The sequence below is a fragment of the Hyaena hyaena genome, unplaced genomic scaffold (assembly GCF_003009895.1).
Source record: "Hyaena hyaena isolate Hyena2069 unplaced genomic scaffold, ASM300989v1 scaffold_372, whole genome shotgun sequence".
Taxonomy (NCBI): Eukaryota; Metazoa; Chordata; class Mammalia; order Carnivora; family Hyaenidae; genus Hyaena; species Hyaena hyaena.
The window spans coordinates 149,083-163,562 of record NW_024081004.1 but is presented as its reverse complement, the minus strand read 5'-3'; the positions used below and the strand labels follow the sequence as shown (position 1 = coordinate 163,562).

The 14,480-nt window shown below is 40.8% G+C and overlaps 2 protein-coding genes across 8 annotated transcripts in view; one reads left to right on the top strand and one right to left on the bottom strand.

Annotated features, from left to right (window-relative positions):
• SKP2 (S-phase kinase associated protein 2) overlaps positions 1-5,548 on the bottom strand; it is a 32,181-nt gene extending 26,633 nt beyond the window's left edge. The window contains exons 1-2 of the mRNA XM_039250531.1: positions 5,342-5,548; positions 4,576-4,847 (exon numbers count right to left, since the gene is read on the bottom strand). Coding sequence (XP_039106462.1) covers positions 4,576-4,847; positions 5,342-5,385 — 316 coding nt within the window. The 5' untranslated portion in view covers positions 5,386-5,548. The remainder of the gene's footprint in view (positions 1-4,575; positions 4,848-5,341) is intronic.
• A 186-nt stretch (positions 5,549-5,734) lies between these two features.
• The window catches only part of LMBRD2 (LMBR1 domain containing 2), a 43,051-nt gene continuing 34,305 nt past the window's right edge, over positions 5,735-14,480 (top strand). For 6 of the 7 annotated variants that reach the window (XR_005531481.1, XM_039250538.1, XM_039250536.1 and 3 more), the window contains exon 1: positions 5,735-6,056. The gene's annotated coding sequence lies outside the window, so the exon portion shown is untranslated. The remainder of the gene's footprint in view (positions 6,057-14,480) is intronic. The other variant, XM_039250535.1, reaches the window with a different exon arrangement.

Sequence of the window (14,480 nt, the reverse complement as noted above, 5' to 3'; positions counted from 1 at the left end):
CCTTTCTGAAAAACCACAAACATTCTGCCATGCTGCGATGAGTTTTCCTTCGTCTGCCCACAGATCATCAAGACACTAGACCATACTAACTCTTAGCATTTTGGGTTTTGTTTGGCCAGGTGGACAAAACTTAAAGCAAAGCACAGTAAAACAAAAACAGGGTCCCCAATGACTCCCTCAGTCCCACAGCCCTTTATTTCTGTAAGAAACTTGCTCAAGCCTGGAATATGGGAAGAGTGGAAAGACCATGGAAACTGGGATTTGGAGAATAAGGTAGAGTAAACATGCTCTGTAAGAGATCTGAGAAGTCTTTAGCCTGTTATGTTCACTGCTGTACTACTAACCTCTAGAATGCTCAATATTATTGGCTGCATGAATATATGAAAGGAAGCTACCGGGCAAAGAAGGGATGCCCTAAAGGGCCACTTAAAGGCTCTTGCAGAGTGGAGTTTTGAGAGCTGGGGGCTGAGACCCATTGGTGAGTGAGGAAATTAATTTAGTTGGAGCAGCCTTGTTTTGAAAGAATGGAATGGAACACAATAGGAGGTATCTTAGCAAGGGGAATTATAGTTTTGTGAAATTTCTGTTTCAGGCACACACCCAGGATTGCAATGTACAATATATTTCCTACTGGTTTAAAAAACAAAAAATTGGAGGAGGAATGTTTGCCTGTGAGCATTAAAAAGCAGATTCCCATGCTCAAGGCAGGACTTCTTGGATCAGAATCTCAGGAATTTTGCACTTTGAACAAGTTCCTTTGGGGATATCAGCAGACACCAAACTTTAGAGGCTCCAGTCCGAGAACCACCGCAAGCTCTGGAATGTCAAGCAGTTTAACAGTCATGGAAAAGCTAATCAACAAATTAGTTGACCAGTGTTTTTATGGCCATCTTGTTTGGGGGGTGGAAGGCGGGGAGAAAAGGGACCAAGACAGGCATTAAATGACATGAATAAAATGAAGTTGTCCTGTTTGGGCTTGTTCACTGACCTCGCTACTGGGCCACTTACTTCCAATTCCTTCCATCCACTCACCCCGAGGGCCAAACAGACCTGTCCTGATATAGGTTTGCCACACGGTTTTTATCTTTCAAAATAAAAAGATGACAAGGACTTAGCTGCCAGATGTGTGCGAGTCTGGCTGGGGGCCAGCAGGGAGACTGCTGAGGGAAGAACCAGGAAAAACTCACAGCCCAGGGCTACTGTCATCAGATCACTATATAAAGCAGGTGTGGCCTATTCTGCCCTAATCTTGGCAGAGCCATTAGCCACCTGTCTTGACAACTGCAGACAATACTCCCTGGAATGACGATCCATAGACACTGTTGGCCCACGGGGACTCCTCTACCCAGCTGCCCCTCATCCTGCATCAGTGATTCTACTTCTCCACACTCCATGCCTATTAGCCAGTCTATATTGTGTGCAATTCCACAGGCATACCATGTAGATGATTAGCTTCCCTCCCTGCCGTCTCTTAGATAGTAACAAACATAAAAATAAAACTTTTTTTTTCTCTTTTTGCTTTAGACATATATATTTGAGGTCATTTTTAACAGTGTAGATGTACTGATTGGACTGTTTCCAGATTTTCCCTCTCTCCTCGGAGCCTCCACTTCTGCTGAGTGGAAGGAGGAAGATTGTCCACATCTGCTGGGAATCACCTTGGAGGCCCTTCTGCACCTGGGAAGTAGTACCTGGCTCAATTTGGCACAGGGGCTCCCTTCCTCTGCCCTCCTTTAGCATTTACTACCTAGACTGCTCATCGGATGCTAGTGTTATAGCCGCCATCTTTTGCTGTGAGCTTCTCTTAGTGTGTATTGTCTTTTCTCCTCAACTTGACTTGCAATGTCCAACAAGCCAGCAACCATCCCTTAATCTTCTCTCATTTCCATAGTGCCTTGCTTAAAAAATCCTTTTTTATTTGTACATCTCCATCTCTATCTCTGTGTATGAATGTGGAAGGACATACAGGAATCACACTCCACATTTAAAAGCAATTGGCACTGGACGAGTTAATCAAAATCTGTTCATCTTAGCAGAAAGTGTCTTTCACCACATTTGGTTGGACAAACACCAAATTGCTAGTGCTACACTCCAGACGCTAAAAATAAAGTAGCGCCTGGGTGGCTTAGTTGGTTAAGCGTCCAACTTTCGCTCAGGTCATGATCTTGCGGTTCGTGGGTTCGAGCCCCACGTCGGGCTCTGTGCTGCCTGCCAGCTCAGAGCCTGGAGCCTGTTTCAGTCTGTGACTCCCTCTCTCTCTGACCCTCCCCTGCTCACGCTGTCTCTCTCTCTTTCCTAGAAATAAATAAAACATTAAAAAAAAAAAGTAGCATTTAATTCTGAAGGAAAAATTCCATACTAACAGGATCAGGCTAACAGGACTAAGGACAAAAGAAAAAGTGACATAGCTTCCCAAATGAGTGTCAGAAATTTTGTTGACCAAATTAACCGGGTTTACTTATTGCGTGTTATGTGCACACAGCATGCTAAGAGTTTTATGGGCACTCTTTCCCTTAATCTTCACAGCAACCTATGAAGTGGGTATTATTATTTGATTTCACAAAGAAATGAAGGCAAAGAGAGCTCAAATAACTTCCCAAGGTTGGTAAACAGCAGAATTAGGATGCAAAGCCAGATCGGTCTCACTTGATCACAATCCTTTATTCCCTTTTCAATTAATTCACCCCCTCCCTTGATGTAGATTTCCCAACTATAACCTGTAGGTTCTCATTTTCTCATTCCTAATGAGGGTCGAACCCCAAAACAACAGACTTTTGAAAGAAAAAACCAACCAATCCTTCTTCAAAGATAGTCAAATGAAAGGACTGAGGAACATACGTACTTACCTTGGCTCTACAAGACTTTGTCTTGAAGTTTTTTAATCTGTCTCTTCTTCTCCATTATCACCCACCCAATTCCTGTTTAGACTCTGATCACCTCTTCTCCAGACTACTTCAACGGCCTGGTTCCATCAACTCTAACGTCAGAACTTATCCAGAACATGACCACACTTATTAACACCCCCACACCTCTTAACAAAGCTTTGAGCTTCTACCCCTGACCCTCTACAGTTTAATCCCAACCCATCAATGTGTCCTTTTAAAAGGTCACATACAACTCTGCTCAATACTAGCTCTAGCCTTATCTCCCACTACTCAACCCTTAGCTCATTCCACACATGGCTTCCTTCTTTCTTGAGCCAACATGACATGCTTCTGCCCCAAGGTCTTTGCATTGCCTATACCCTCTGTTTGGGACCCTTTTCTCCAAGACATTTGCATGGCACTTCACCACACTTAATGCCTTTGCTTAAAAACCTTGTGTCTCAGTGAAGCTTTCCCTCGATACCCTGTTTAAAATTGCAATCCATGTTCTCACCCCAGGACTTCCAACTTGTTCTGTTTGTTTTTGGCCATGACATTTATTACTTTCTAACATTCTACATACCACATTTATTGTGTCTATTGCATCCTCTCTCTTCAACAGAAGGTTAATGAGGGCAGGAATGTTTATGTGTTTGTTGCCGAATCCCTAACACCTAGAACAATGCTCAGCACACAGGATGTGGTCAGCAAAAATGTGTTGGCTTAATGTTTTAAACTCTTAGTTAGTTCTTAGTAGTTAATTCTTGATAGTTCTTACTAGCGAGAAAAACTAATAACCCCATGTCATTGTACTATTTTTACCTTGGGGCTTTCTGCACTCTTGGGGTTCTTATCCACTCTGGGAGACACTCATTGACCTGTTTGAAAAGTCTGGGGATAATGAAAAAAAAAAAAAAAGTATGGGGATAGGGAGCTATCAAAGCGAGAAATGATATGGTAAGATCTGCATTTCAGTCAGTCTGTTCTAGCTCTGGGGGTGGACTCACAGAGGATAAGCCTGGAATTATGAGTCCATTCCAATATTCAGGCAAGAGATAATGAGAACTTGATAAATATCCTGGAGACAAGAGGGAAAGGTTCAATGACTGGCTGGATGCTGGAGGATGGTGGAATGGGACTGATCCTCAGTTTTTGGCGGGGTGACCGAACACACATGCTGGCAGTAATGTAGACACAGCATACCAGAAGAATCCCACTTGGGAGGGACCTGGGGAGAGAAGTCCCTACACGTAGCTTAACATTCACTTTAGCAATTCTTTGAAAATCACTAAAGTAATTAGGGCAAAAACAAAAACCCACCAAAACCCCAAAACCAAAAAACCTCAACTAAGGCTACAGAGCAGAATACAAACAACAAAAAAATCCTACAAGATTATTGCTTATGTCCCCATTTATCGGTAGCACTGAGCTGGCCTTTGAACGTGCAGATTCCCTTCAAAGGAAAGAGGCAGGAATGTCTTCTGGGTTAAAATTTCACATGGGTTAAAAGTCAACTGTGCATCTGAAAATATATATCTACCAAGATTCCTGTAGATTTTGGTGACAATGAGTTGCCCCATTTCTCACGAAAACGACTTCAGAAGTAGGCAATTTTAAAAGCTGCCATCCTAAATATCGCTAAACAAAGATTACCAATAAAATAGTTCAATCCAACTCTTAGGCGACCACCAGCTTTACCCTCATACCTTACCTGGAAAGTTGTCTCTATTTAGCTTAGGTCTGCGGACTATCACAAAATCCTTGTCATTCCCCTTGCTCTTCAGCCGTTTTCGAGGGGGGCTCTGAGGGTGGCCCAGGTTTGAGAGCAGTTCCTGGGGGATATTCTCACTGTCCACCTCTTCTTTCTCCAGGGCGGAGACCCCCATGCCTGACAACAGTTCAGAAGTCTTGCTAGAATCCCATCCCCATGTGAAGCTGGTAGTAACGTTGCTACCCTGGTCGGGAATCTCCTGAAGGTGTTTCCTGCAAAAATGCACAAAAGCCCTGTTCTTTCAAAAAACACACCCGTAAATAATTAAAAGATAGGCCTAAATGAGACTGCAAGTTATGCAATGCAGAAAACTTTCACAGTGGCTTATAGAATTGCATTTAAGCGGCGGCGGCGAGTTTCCAAGGAGGAAAGAGAAAATAACCGAACAAATCAAAAAGGCTTTTTGATTTACGATCCCGTAGAAGGCCTCAAGAATGTCTTAAAGTGGAGGAGACAGACAAGAGGGAGGGCAATCTTACAGCGACTGAAAGTAAGGAAAGCTCAATAAGGGAAGTAAAAAAAAAAAAAAAAAACCGCACGCTGATCACCGCACTAAAGCATCCAGCCATCCACGATTTCCCAAAAAAGGGACTAAGCAACTATTCACTTTACAGCATTAGTAATATATTAGCAATTAGCAATATTCGCGGCCTAAAACAATTAAGACGGCTCATGCACGTTGTGCTCCCTTTTGCAATCGGTTTACCTGTGCATGGCGTCTAAAGGTTCTGGAGTTTTAAATGGGTGCATTAATTGGAGAACTGCCCGCCTCCGGGATTCCCGCTTTGGCGCGCGGCGGCTCACGGCGTGCTGCTCCGACCCCCAGCAGCAAGACCCGCGAACTCTAGCAACGTTCCATCCTCGCCGCGCGCGCAGGGCTCTTCTACTAGCTCTTCTCCGCCGCGGCCGTCTGCAGCCCCACTGCCTGCTGGGAACTGTAGTTTCCGCCCTGCCTGTAGTCCCGCAGGCTCTCCGCTACTTCCTTCCTTGCTACTTTACCCGCCTTCGAGATACCCACAACCCCCCGCGGCTGGGGGCTGGACGACTCATGGGGTAGGCGGGGAAGCGGAAGTGGGCGGCCCTCCGGTTGGCTGGGAAATGTCAGCCGCTTGACTGGGGACGGGCTTTCCTTACGGCGGAGCTTGCAGTCCTTCTAGTGGTCGTCATCGCCGTCTCCTCGGAGCGTGGGTCCCAGATCCTGAACGATTGTGGCCGACGCGGTGTTTCCCGGTCCTTCCAGATGCTGTCTGGCGAGATCGGACGGTGAGCCCGATGGGGAGAGCGTGAGGCACTGTGGGGTCGAAGGTCTGAGGCCGAGAGCAGGCGGAGATCAAGAGATCCTCGGAGACCCCAAACAACCGCCGCCGCGGCCCTAAGTTCCCGGCCACGGAGAGGAGGCGGTAGCCCGGCCCTCTGGCCAGGTGAGAGGATGGGGGCCGCGGGCGTCACATGTACTCTCCCATCCGCCGAGAAGCTGCTTCCTTCATCGGGGAGAGGGTGACCCTTAGCACTGGGTCTGCGGACAGGATCTTTTCAACAGTTAAACAGGCACTAATGATAACGAGGGTCATCTCGACGGCTTGGCGTGAGGGTCAAGTCAGATAACGCTTGGGAAAGCGTTTTGTAAACAAAAGCGCAGTTCGAACGAAAGGCGAGGCGGTGTTGTGGTTTCAGGGAAGCAGGAGAACAGTGGTTTCCGTGTACTGTGGGAAGGCTGCGCAGAGCCTTTCAGCCTGGTCGAGTTTCATAAATGCTAGCAAGGGAACAAATAAGGGGACTCTATGTTTGCAAAGGGCTTTAGAGAGCAGTTCTAGGGACCACTTGCGGGGCCCTTCGGTTCGTTAAGACCCGCTACGTCTGGTTGCGTCGTAGTCTGAAAACAAGCTGCTTTTAGCCTGTCTCCGCGGGGAAGAGTTTGGAGGCGGCTGGAGGAGGGAGTGTGCCAGATTCCAGGTAGGATGACCGTGCGAAATCTGTTGTGCACACTATATCATAGCTGTGACCCGTGGAAAACAGTGGAAGAGAGAAGAGGAATAAATTCCAACCCTAATAAAAATGGAGAGGATTTATGAAGTTCGGAAGTAAGCAGACCCGCGTAAACACAAAAATATTAAAAGTATTACTTGGTATGTTGGATGACATACCTTAAAAAACAGTATGACATACAGTAAAAAAAAAATCACTTTTTGTTGGATTTAAACGTAAAACCTCTCTTGCCCAGGTATGTGTTTGTTTCAGCTTGGTGCTTAGCTTGAAAATGACCACTTCTTGATTGAGTAAGATATTGACGCAACTTTAGTTTTTTCTTGAAAGTAAGCAAAATTGGCGTAAAGATGGGATGTGCTCACAAATTAATTTTGCCTTAAACACTGTGAAAATACTGAATTGTATTTTCAATAGGTTGAACTGTCACAATTCATTAAACTGATGTTATGGAAAATATTTTTAAATGCAATATTCTGATTTTTCATGTCAAGTCACCTTTATGTTACTTTGGCTAAGGAGAAAGCAGTTGCCTGGGTTTGGAATCTACATCCTTTCCCTTAAATTGGCATCTCGTTAGAAAAAATAATTTATCAAACAAAAAGTTATAATCTCCCTCAAGAAAGACAGAGGGAATGTATCTGTTAATGGAAGAGAAAGAAAACAAAAAATTTTAAATGTCATGATGAGAATAAACAACATTTTGAGATATAAAGCAGATCTTATAGATAGAAAGATGTAACAGGATAATTTTGAATTTAAAGATGAGAAATATTCTAGTGGTAGGATTTCACAAGTATTTACCTAGGAGCCAGGGAACGTTTCTAGTTCTCAGAATACTTGATATATCTGAATTGGTGGACAGGAGGTCCTCAATAGGACTTCAGAGATAGCCTGTCAACTTTGAAAATCAGTCTTCAAATTCTGTAATAGATATCTTACTAACAGTTTGCCTTGGCAACAGAAAAATATTAGCTTGCTGAAATAGGAATCATTTTTTTCTGCATTTCTTCTAATCATGGCTGTTTTCTATCCATAGTAAATAAAAGTTTAAATTGGTACATGTGTCTGTTTGGTATAAGGAATTGTGTCCATTGAAGAGATTATTCGCTACATAGGTAATTGCTGTCTCGTCTCTTCAAGAATTACACGTGATTGCTACCAATACGGATTTATTTTTCCTGATTAATTTTATTTATTTAATTTTGCTCAGCACACCCCATGTCCCATTTTAGTGGAGAAGTGTGAATATGTTCCTAAAACTAGAATTACTAGATCAGTATCTAGGACAAATGAATTACAATTGTTTTATCTCTGCAGATGACATTAGAGTAATTTTTAGGACTCTTTGGAACCTTGAGATAGAATACAAAGTGACTTTGGGGTTCCTGGATGGCTCAGGCTTGATTTCAGCTTAGGTCATGATCTCATGGTTTTTGAGATCGAGCCCTGCATCAGGCTCAGCCCTGGGCATGGATGGGCATGGAGCCTGCTTAAGATTCTCCCTCTCTCTCTCTCTCTCTCTCCCTCTCTCCCTCCCCCTCCCCGCCTCTCTCCCCCCTCCTTCCCTCCCTCCTCTCTCTTTCTCTCCCTCCTTCCCTCCCTCCCTCTCTCCTCTCTCTCTCTCCTCTCTCTCCTCTCTCCTCTCTCCTCTCTTTCCTCTCTCTCTTTCTCCCTCCCTCCTTTCCCTTCTCTCTCTGTCATCCCTCTGTCACCCCACTGTCCATTCCTCTCTCTCTCTCTCTTTCTCTCTCTCAGAAAATACAAAGTAACTTTGTAAATTGGGAAAGTGTTTATCATAAAAGGGACATGATCGGGGCGCCTGAGTGGGTTAGTCGGTTAGGCGTCTGACTTTCACTTAGGTCATGATCTCGCGGTTCGTGGGTTCGAGCCCCGCGTCGGGCTCTGTGCTGACTGCCAGCTCAGAGCCTGGAGCCTGCTTCAGATTCTGTGTCTCCCTCTCTCTCTGACCCTCCCCTGCTCACGCTTTCTCTCTCTCCTAGAAATAAATAAAACATTAAAAAAAAAAAGGACATGATGGCCAATATTATGAAGGCACAGGAGAGGCCAAAAAGGACTGGAAACTGCACTTGACAATAAGCTATATATATGTTCAGTAATATATTAGTGTTCTTTTTGAAAATCAAATATTACAAAAGAGATTGTATTTAAATAGAAGAGTGATGTGCTTTTTAGTTGCATCATAGCATGAAATCTTATTTAGCTTAAGGAATAAAAGACTAAGAACAATTACATAGCAAGAAGTTTCTACCTGCCCATCCAATTTCAAAAGGATCCTTTTCCCTCCATTAATTTTAAAGTAGATCTTTAGATCTCTGTAGTTTAATGTTCTCTGTGATGGACAGATTTGGGCAAGAACAAAAGGGTTCTTTCCCTATTCTGATTTGCCCTATGTTGTTTCTGCCTTCCTCATGTAGTTTAGAGTTAAATATTACTCTTAAGTATTAGCAGTCTTACCTGAAGGTAAAATTCTTAGTTAATCCTATATAAAACATGACTTTTCTAGTATTCTATCTTGATATATCTAAAGAAATAATTAATAGAATGTTTCTAATTTGTTTACTGTGAAATCCAAGCAAAAGAAAATATCCAAACAATTTAAATTGCATTAAGTGTGTTTGGAAAATGTAGTTAATGTTAAGTGCTAGCATAATGCTTGGAATCTAGTAAACTCATACTCAGTGTTAGCTATTCTTTTTTAAAAAATTATTTTAATAAGGATTCTAAGGGGTCACCTGGGTGGCTCAGTTGGTTGAGCCTCCGACTTTGGCTTGGGTCATGATCTCCCAGTTAGTGGGTTCAAGCCACACAGGGCTCCCTGCTCTCATCGCAGAGCCTGCTTGGGATTCTCTGTCCCCATCTCTCTCTCTGCCCCTCCCCTGCTTATGCTTTCTCTCTCAAAAATACATAAACCTTTATTTTTTTTTTAAGGATTCTAAAGATTATTCTTGAATTACCAAAATAAGTCTTACAGTCTCTTTGCCTGCAGTCTTTAAGAATCCATTATAATTCCAGTTGTTTTCTTCTTACCTGTTTACATGGTTTCTCTCTCTCTCTCTGTCTCTCTCTCTTTTTCTCTCTCTCTCCCTCTCTCTCGTGTGTTACCAAAAGCTAAGCACTTTGTATGTGTCTGTCTTTCTTCAGAAAGTCTTGTCACACTTTGGAATTAAGTTTACTTGATTGATTTGGCAACTCAGCTCATTTTTTGAAAATGACTTCAAAAAATATTACAACTGTTTTGTATTTTTAGAGGAGGAGCCACATTCTCTTGTGGTATATCCTAAGCTGAATTCTCCCTGTAAATCTAAGCATGAAATAATGGTTATATTTCAAAGATTTAACTTTTTATTGTTGACTTTCATCACTCCATCTAGTTGATACTTTCGATTTTTCATTAAGATTTGAGTTGCCCCCTAGTTTTTATTATTTCACGTATCTGAATAAAGACACGTTTAAATTTACACAGTCTGAGCCTGATGAATCACTAGGTTCTAGCTAGAAATCTTTCATTCAGTTTTGGAACCTTAGGTTTGGACAAAATATTTGTGTTCAGTTGCTACTACACACCTTCCCTTCCATCCTCCCTTCCTGTCTTTTCTTTTTCTTTCTCTTTGGAAATATTTGGGATGCTTCAAATTCCAAAATTTTCTTAACCTGTAAATTTTCCATTTAAATTTAGCCTAAAAACGACTAAAGTACTTGGGAAACAATACTCCAAGTCAGTAACATTAACAAGCTAATTATGAAAGGCATTTGAAAGGGATTGTATGATATCTTGATACTTGGTAAATGACTGAATTGGATTTTAAATGTTTAAGGCTTTTAGATCTGATATTTTGAAAGGTAGACTATGTCTTGACATGAAGTACTAAAATTTGATTGAATGAATGAATTAGCATTTTGATTTTGAGTAAAATCTACTTTTGCTGCTGTGGTGTTCATGCCACCCTATGATAGCGTTAAATCTCTTTTTTCAATTTCTAATCTCATGGAACTGAATTTTGATTTGCCTCCAAATATTTGCATATTCTCCTCTCATTTTTGTCATTTAGCCTAAACATGTTATTTTAATATTTGAAGAATATTACTAGAAGGACCACTTTTGTGGGCAGAGGCAAATTTCCTCTTTTGCCCTTGAGTATATTTTTGCACAGCTGTACAGGGTTACAGGACAGCAAATGATCCATTTTTATCTACCTCCACTTTGATCACGTGCCTAGGAGAATGGGCTTGTCTTTCTACATGACATTGGTATGTCTCGTACAGTTTCTTGACGTGGTTCTGTCTCTTCACAACAGACAGATAGATGAAGGGGTGTTTGTAGACCTATGTGGGTAATCCCAGTTTGTCAAGATAGGCAAGGAAGCAAATTCTTGGAGTGAAGATCATTTTTTGTTTTATAGGAATGAGAGTGGGCTCAGGCTGTGGTGGTAACCACAGAGAATGAGAAGCAAAAAGCATTTGGCATCCATATTTTGGGGAGATGGGGCAGGAGACTATTTGGTGTAAAGCTATGCTTTGAGACTACTGAAGCAACTAGTTATCTTTTAGAAGCACACGATATAAAGGAGGTGGAGATTAGCATCTAGCATTTATCGAGGATCTACTCTGGGCCTCAAACTCCTATTTGGTGTTTCACTTTAGAATCTCATTTGATCTTCATAGCAACCTGCATGAGGTGATTATTTATTCTCACTTAACAGCTTAAATTGTATGAAGTTATGCAATTAAATAGAGTTGGGATTTGGAGCCCAGGTTTATCATAGTATAATAAAACATTTGTCTTTTAAAGTAATTATAACCTTAGACACTCAACACCATAGCAGAATTTTTCATTTTCCATTTGCTTTGTCTTATCTTCATATTAGTCCACTGATTTTTAAATAATTTTAAAATTACAAAATAATGCATGTTCATTATTTAAAATTAAAAACACATACACAAAAACATAAAGAGGAAAATAGACATCATGGCTTTATCATTTTATGACAGCCGCTGTTAGCATTTCGATGTATATTTGTCCATATGTTTCTTATGTGTACTTCCTTGGACCCCACCCCTGTCCCTTTTGCCATCTCTAAAGTGTCCCCGTGGCTCTCACCTTTCTTCTGGACCGGGGGAATCTGGTGGCCTCCTTGAATCACAGTCTGCAGTGGAGTGTTGCTGTTCTGTAGTCCTTGACTCATGCACAGATCCTTGCTCCCATCAGCTATGGACAGGTTTGCTGTCCATAATCACTAAGGATTAGTGATTCATGAAATCCTTAGCTGCTTTTTTCAAAATGGCAGTGGGCACCGATGAGACTGGTGGACACTTTTAAGATTTCCTAGATTATTTAGTAGACTTCCTAGACTATTTAGTACAAACATTTAAATTGTTCTGTTTTCGTGGTTAAATAATGCTGTCATGAAAGATAACATTGTAGATAAATGTTTGTTCACCTTTTGGTTTTTCTTTAGGTTATTTGAAGAGGGGTTGCTAGGACAAAGGATATATACCTTCCTAAAGATGTCTGATACATATTGCCAAATTGCTGTACTCCTTGGCTATGAGTTTTTATTAGACCAGAAACTCAGGCCAAAACCTGAATTGTCTAATCTTTATTTCTGTTAGATTTTAATTGACAGTTATTTTATTAATTGACTATACAAATAACTAGAGCAGATGGGGAATAAAGTGAGCCTCTAGCTTTGAACACAAAATTATTCCGTTGAAATAACCAAAACAGGCTATGGGATATAGGAGTTCGTAAAGAACCTTAAAAAGTGCTGTCATTCTGGACTGTAAAAAGTAACTCCTCACTTGAATTTAGGTACAGGGTCAAAGATACAGACTTTGAAACTATTATTTTCTCATCTAAATTTAGGGAAACCCCAATTTTCATCTCCAACTTAATGGAGCCCTTAGGCCTAACCTTGTGTCATAACGAGAAAACAGGAGTTCTACTTGAACAGAAATAGATGGTGTGTGTGGTAAACAGAATAATAGACCCCAAAGGATATCTATGCCTTAATCCCTGGAACCAGTAAATATGACTAGATTATCCAGATTGTCCCAGGGAGATCAGATGAGCCCTTGAAAGCAGAGTTTTCTCCTCCTGAGAGTGGAAGACAAAGTCCAAGATTCCTGAGAGGATTTGACAAACCATTGCTGACTCTGAGATACACAGGGCCACATGCAAAGATGGAAGAGGCCTCTGGAGCTAAGGGTAGATGCCAGCTGACAGCCAACAAGGAAATGGCAGTCTCAGCCCTAAAACCATAACAAACTGAATTATGCCAACAGTGTGGATGAACTTAGAAGTACTTTCCTCCCCAGAATCTCCAGAGAGGAACTCAAACCTGCTGACACCTTGATTTTGATCTTGAGAATTCAGTTGAGCCAAGTTGTGCCTGGACATCTGACCCACAGAAACTGTAATATAAGAGTGTTGCTTTAAGCCTCTGAGTTTATAGGAATTGCTTATAGCAGGAATAGGAGACTAATACTGAGAATGGAAGAGACATAACCAAACCATTTCTTTATTACTAGAATAAGAGATCCATAGTTCTGTTTATTCATCTACAAGATTTTAAAGTGCTATGAATCAGGCTGAAAAATTGACAGCTTCTGTAAAAAACTATTAGTAGCTTGTGGCAAGTTTATAAACTACTTTTGTTTGCTTATGCCCATAATCTTATATTTCAGTTTTGTCTTAGCTTTTTTTTTCTTTTTCTTTTTTATTTTTTTAAATGTCTATTTATTTTTGAGAGAGAGAGGGAGACACAGAATCCAAAGCAGGCTCCAGACTCTGAGCTGTCAGCACAGAGCTCAATACAGGGCTTGAACCCATGAACCATGAGATCATGACATGAGCCGAAGTCAGACCCTAAACCAGCTGAGCCACCCTGGCGCCCCAATGTCTGTGCTTTTCATGCATATTATAATAAATTTAAAAATGAGTGAATTGAGTTTTTCCATTAATGTTATGGTAACTTTCAAATGTTGCTAGATAATCTTAACAAACATCATTTTTTATACTTCAATAATCATTTGCTTCTGCCATACTTTAGCATTTCCTTGATAATCTCTGATGTTCAGTCTTTTTCTGTCATTAACCATATTCCTGACTGGACAGTTAATTACAGGAAAATAAATATGTAGGTCAAACCATAAAGGGATTTTCAGATAATAACTGTGTTACATTTAAATTCACATGGAATTATGTTTTTTAAAAAGCTGGGTCTTGAAGATGGTAGTGGCTTTCATCAGCACATTCTACATGGACTTATCCACTTAATCTGTTCTTGGCTTACAAATAAGATTTGACCTACTCTTATTGTGATGGTACAGGTTTTTCTTATAGAAAATGAAATTTGAAATTTTGAGTAGTAGTAGTGACAGAGTTTGGGAGTGGGAAGTCTGGGAGGTGGGAATGGAGGAAGGGGTTACAGGGAGAAAAAAAATATGAATATACATTATATCAAGTGGATAAGTGCTTTGAAGAAAGATATAGCAGGATATGGAGTGATGAAAGGGGGTCAAATTTAGATATTTTAAAAATATGAAAATATTGGTTGAAATATACAAAAGAATAGGAAGTACTTCAACAATATGAAGATATAGTGAAGAAAATACTTTATTAAATGTGCTTTTTGTTTGTGATATTCTATGTGAGGCTATTTATTATATAAATTTAAGTTAAGCTTGTTAGTACCCAAACTTACTTTATTATTATTTTTTATAGCTAGTTTTGGTTAGAGGTGTTGATTTGAAGTATTTTATTGATTCTGCCTTATTCTGCATCACACTTTTTTTAATGTTTTATTTTGATTTATTAACGTTTTATTTCTGAGACAGAC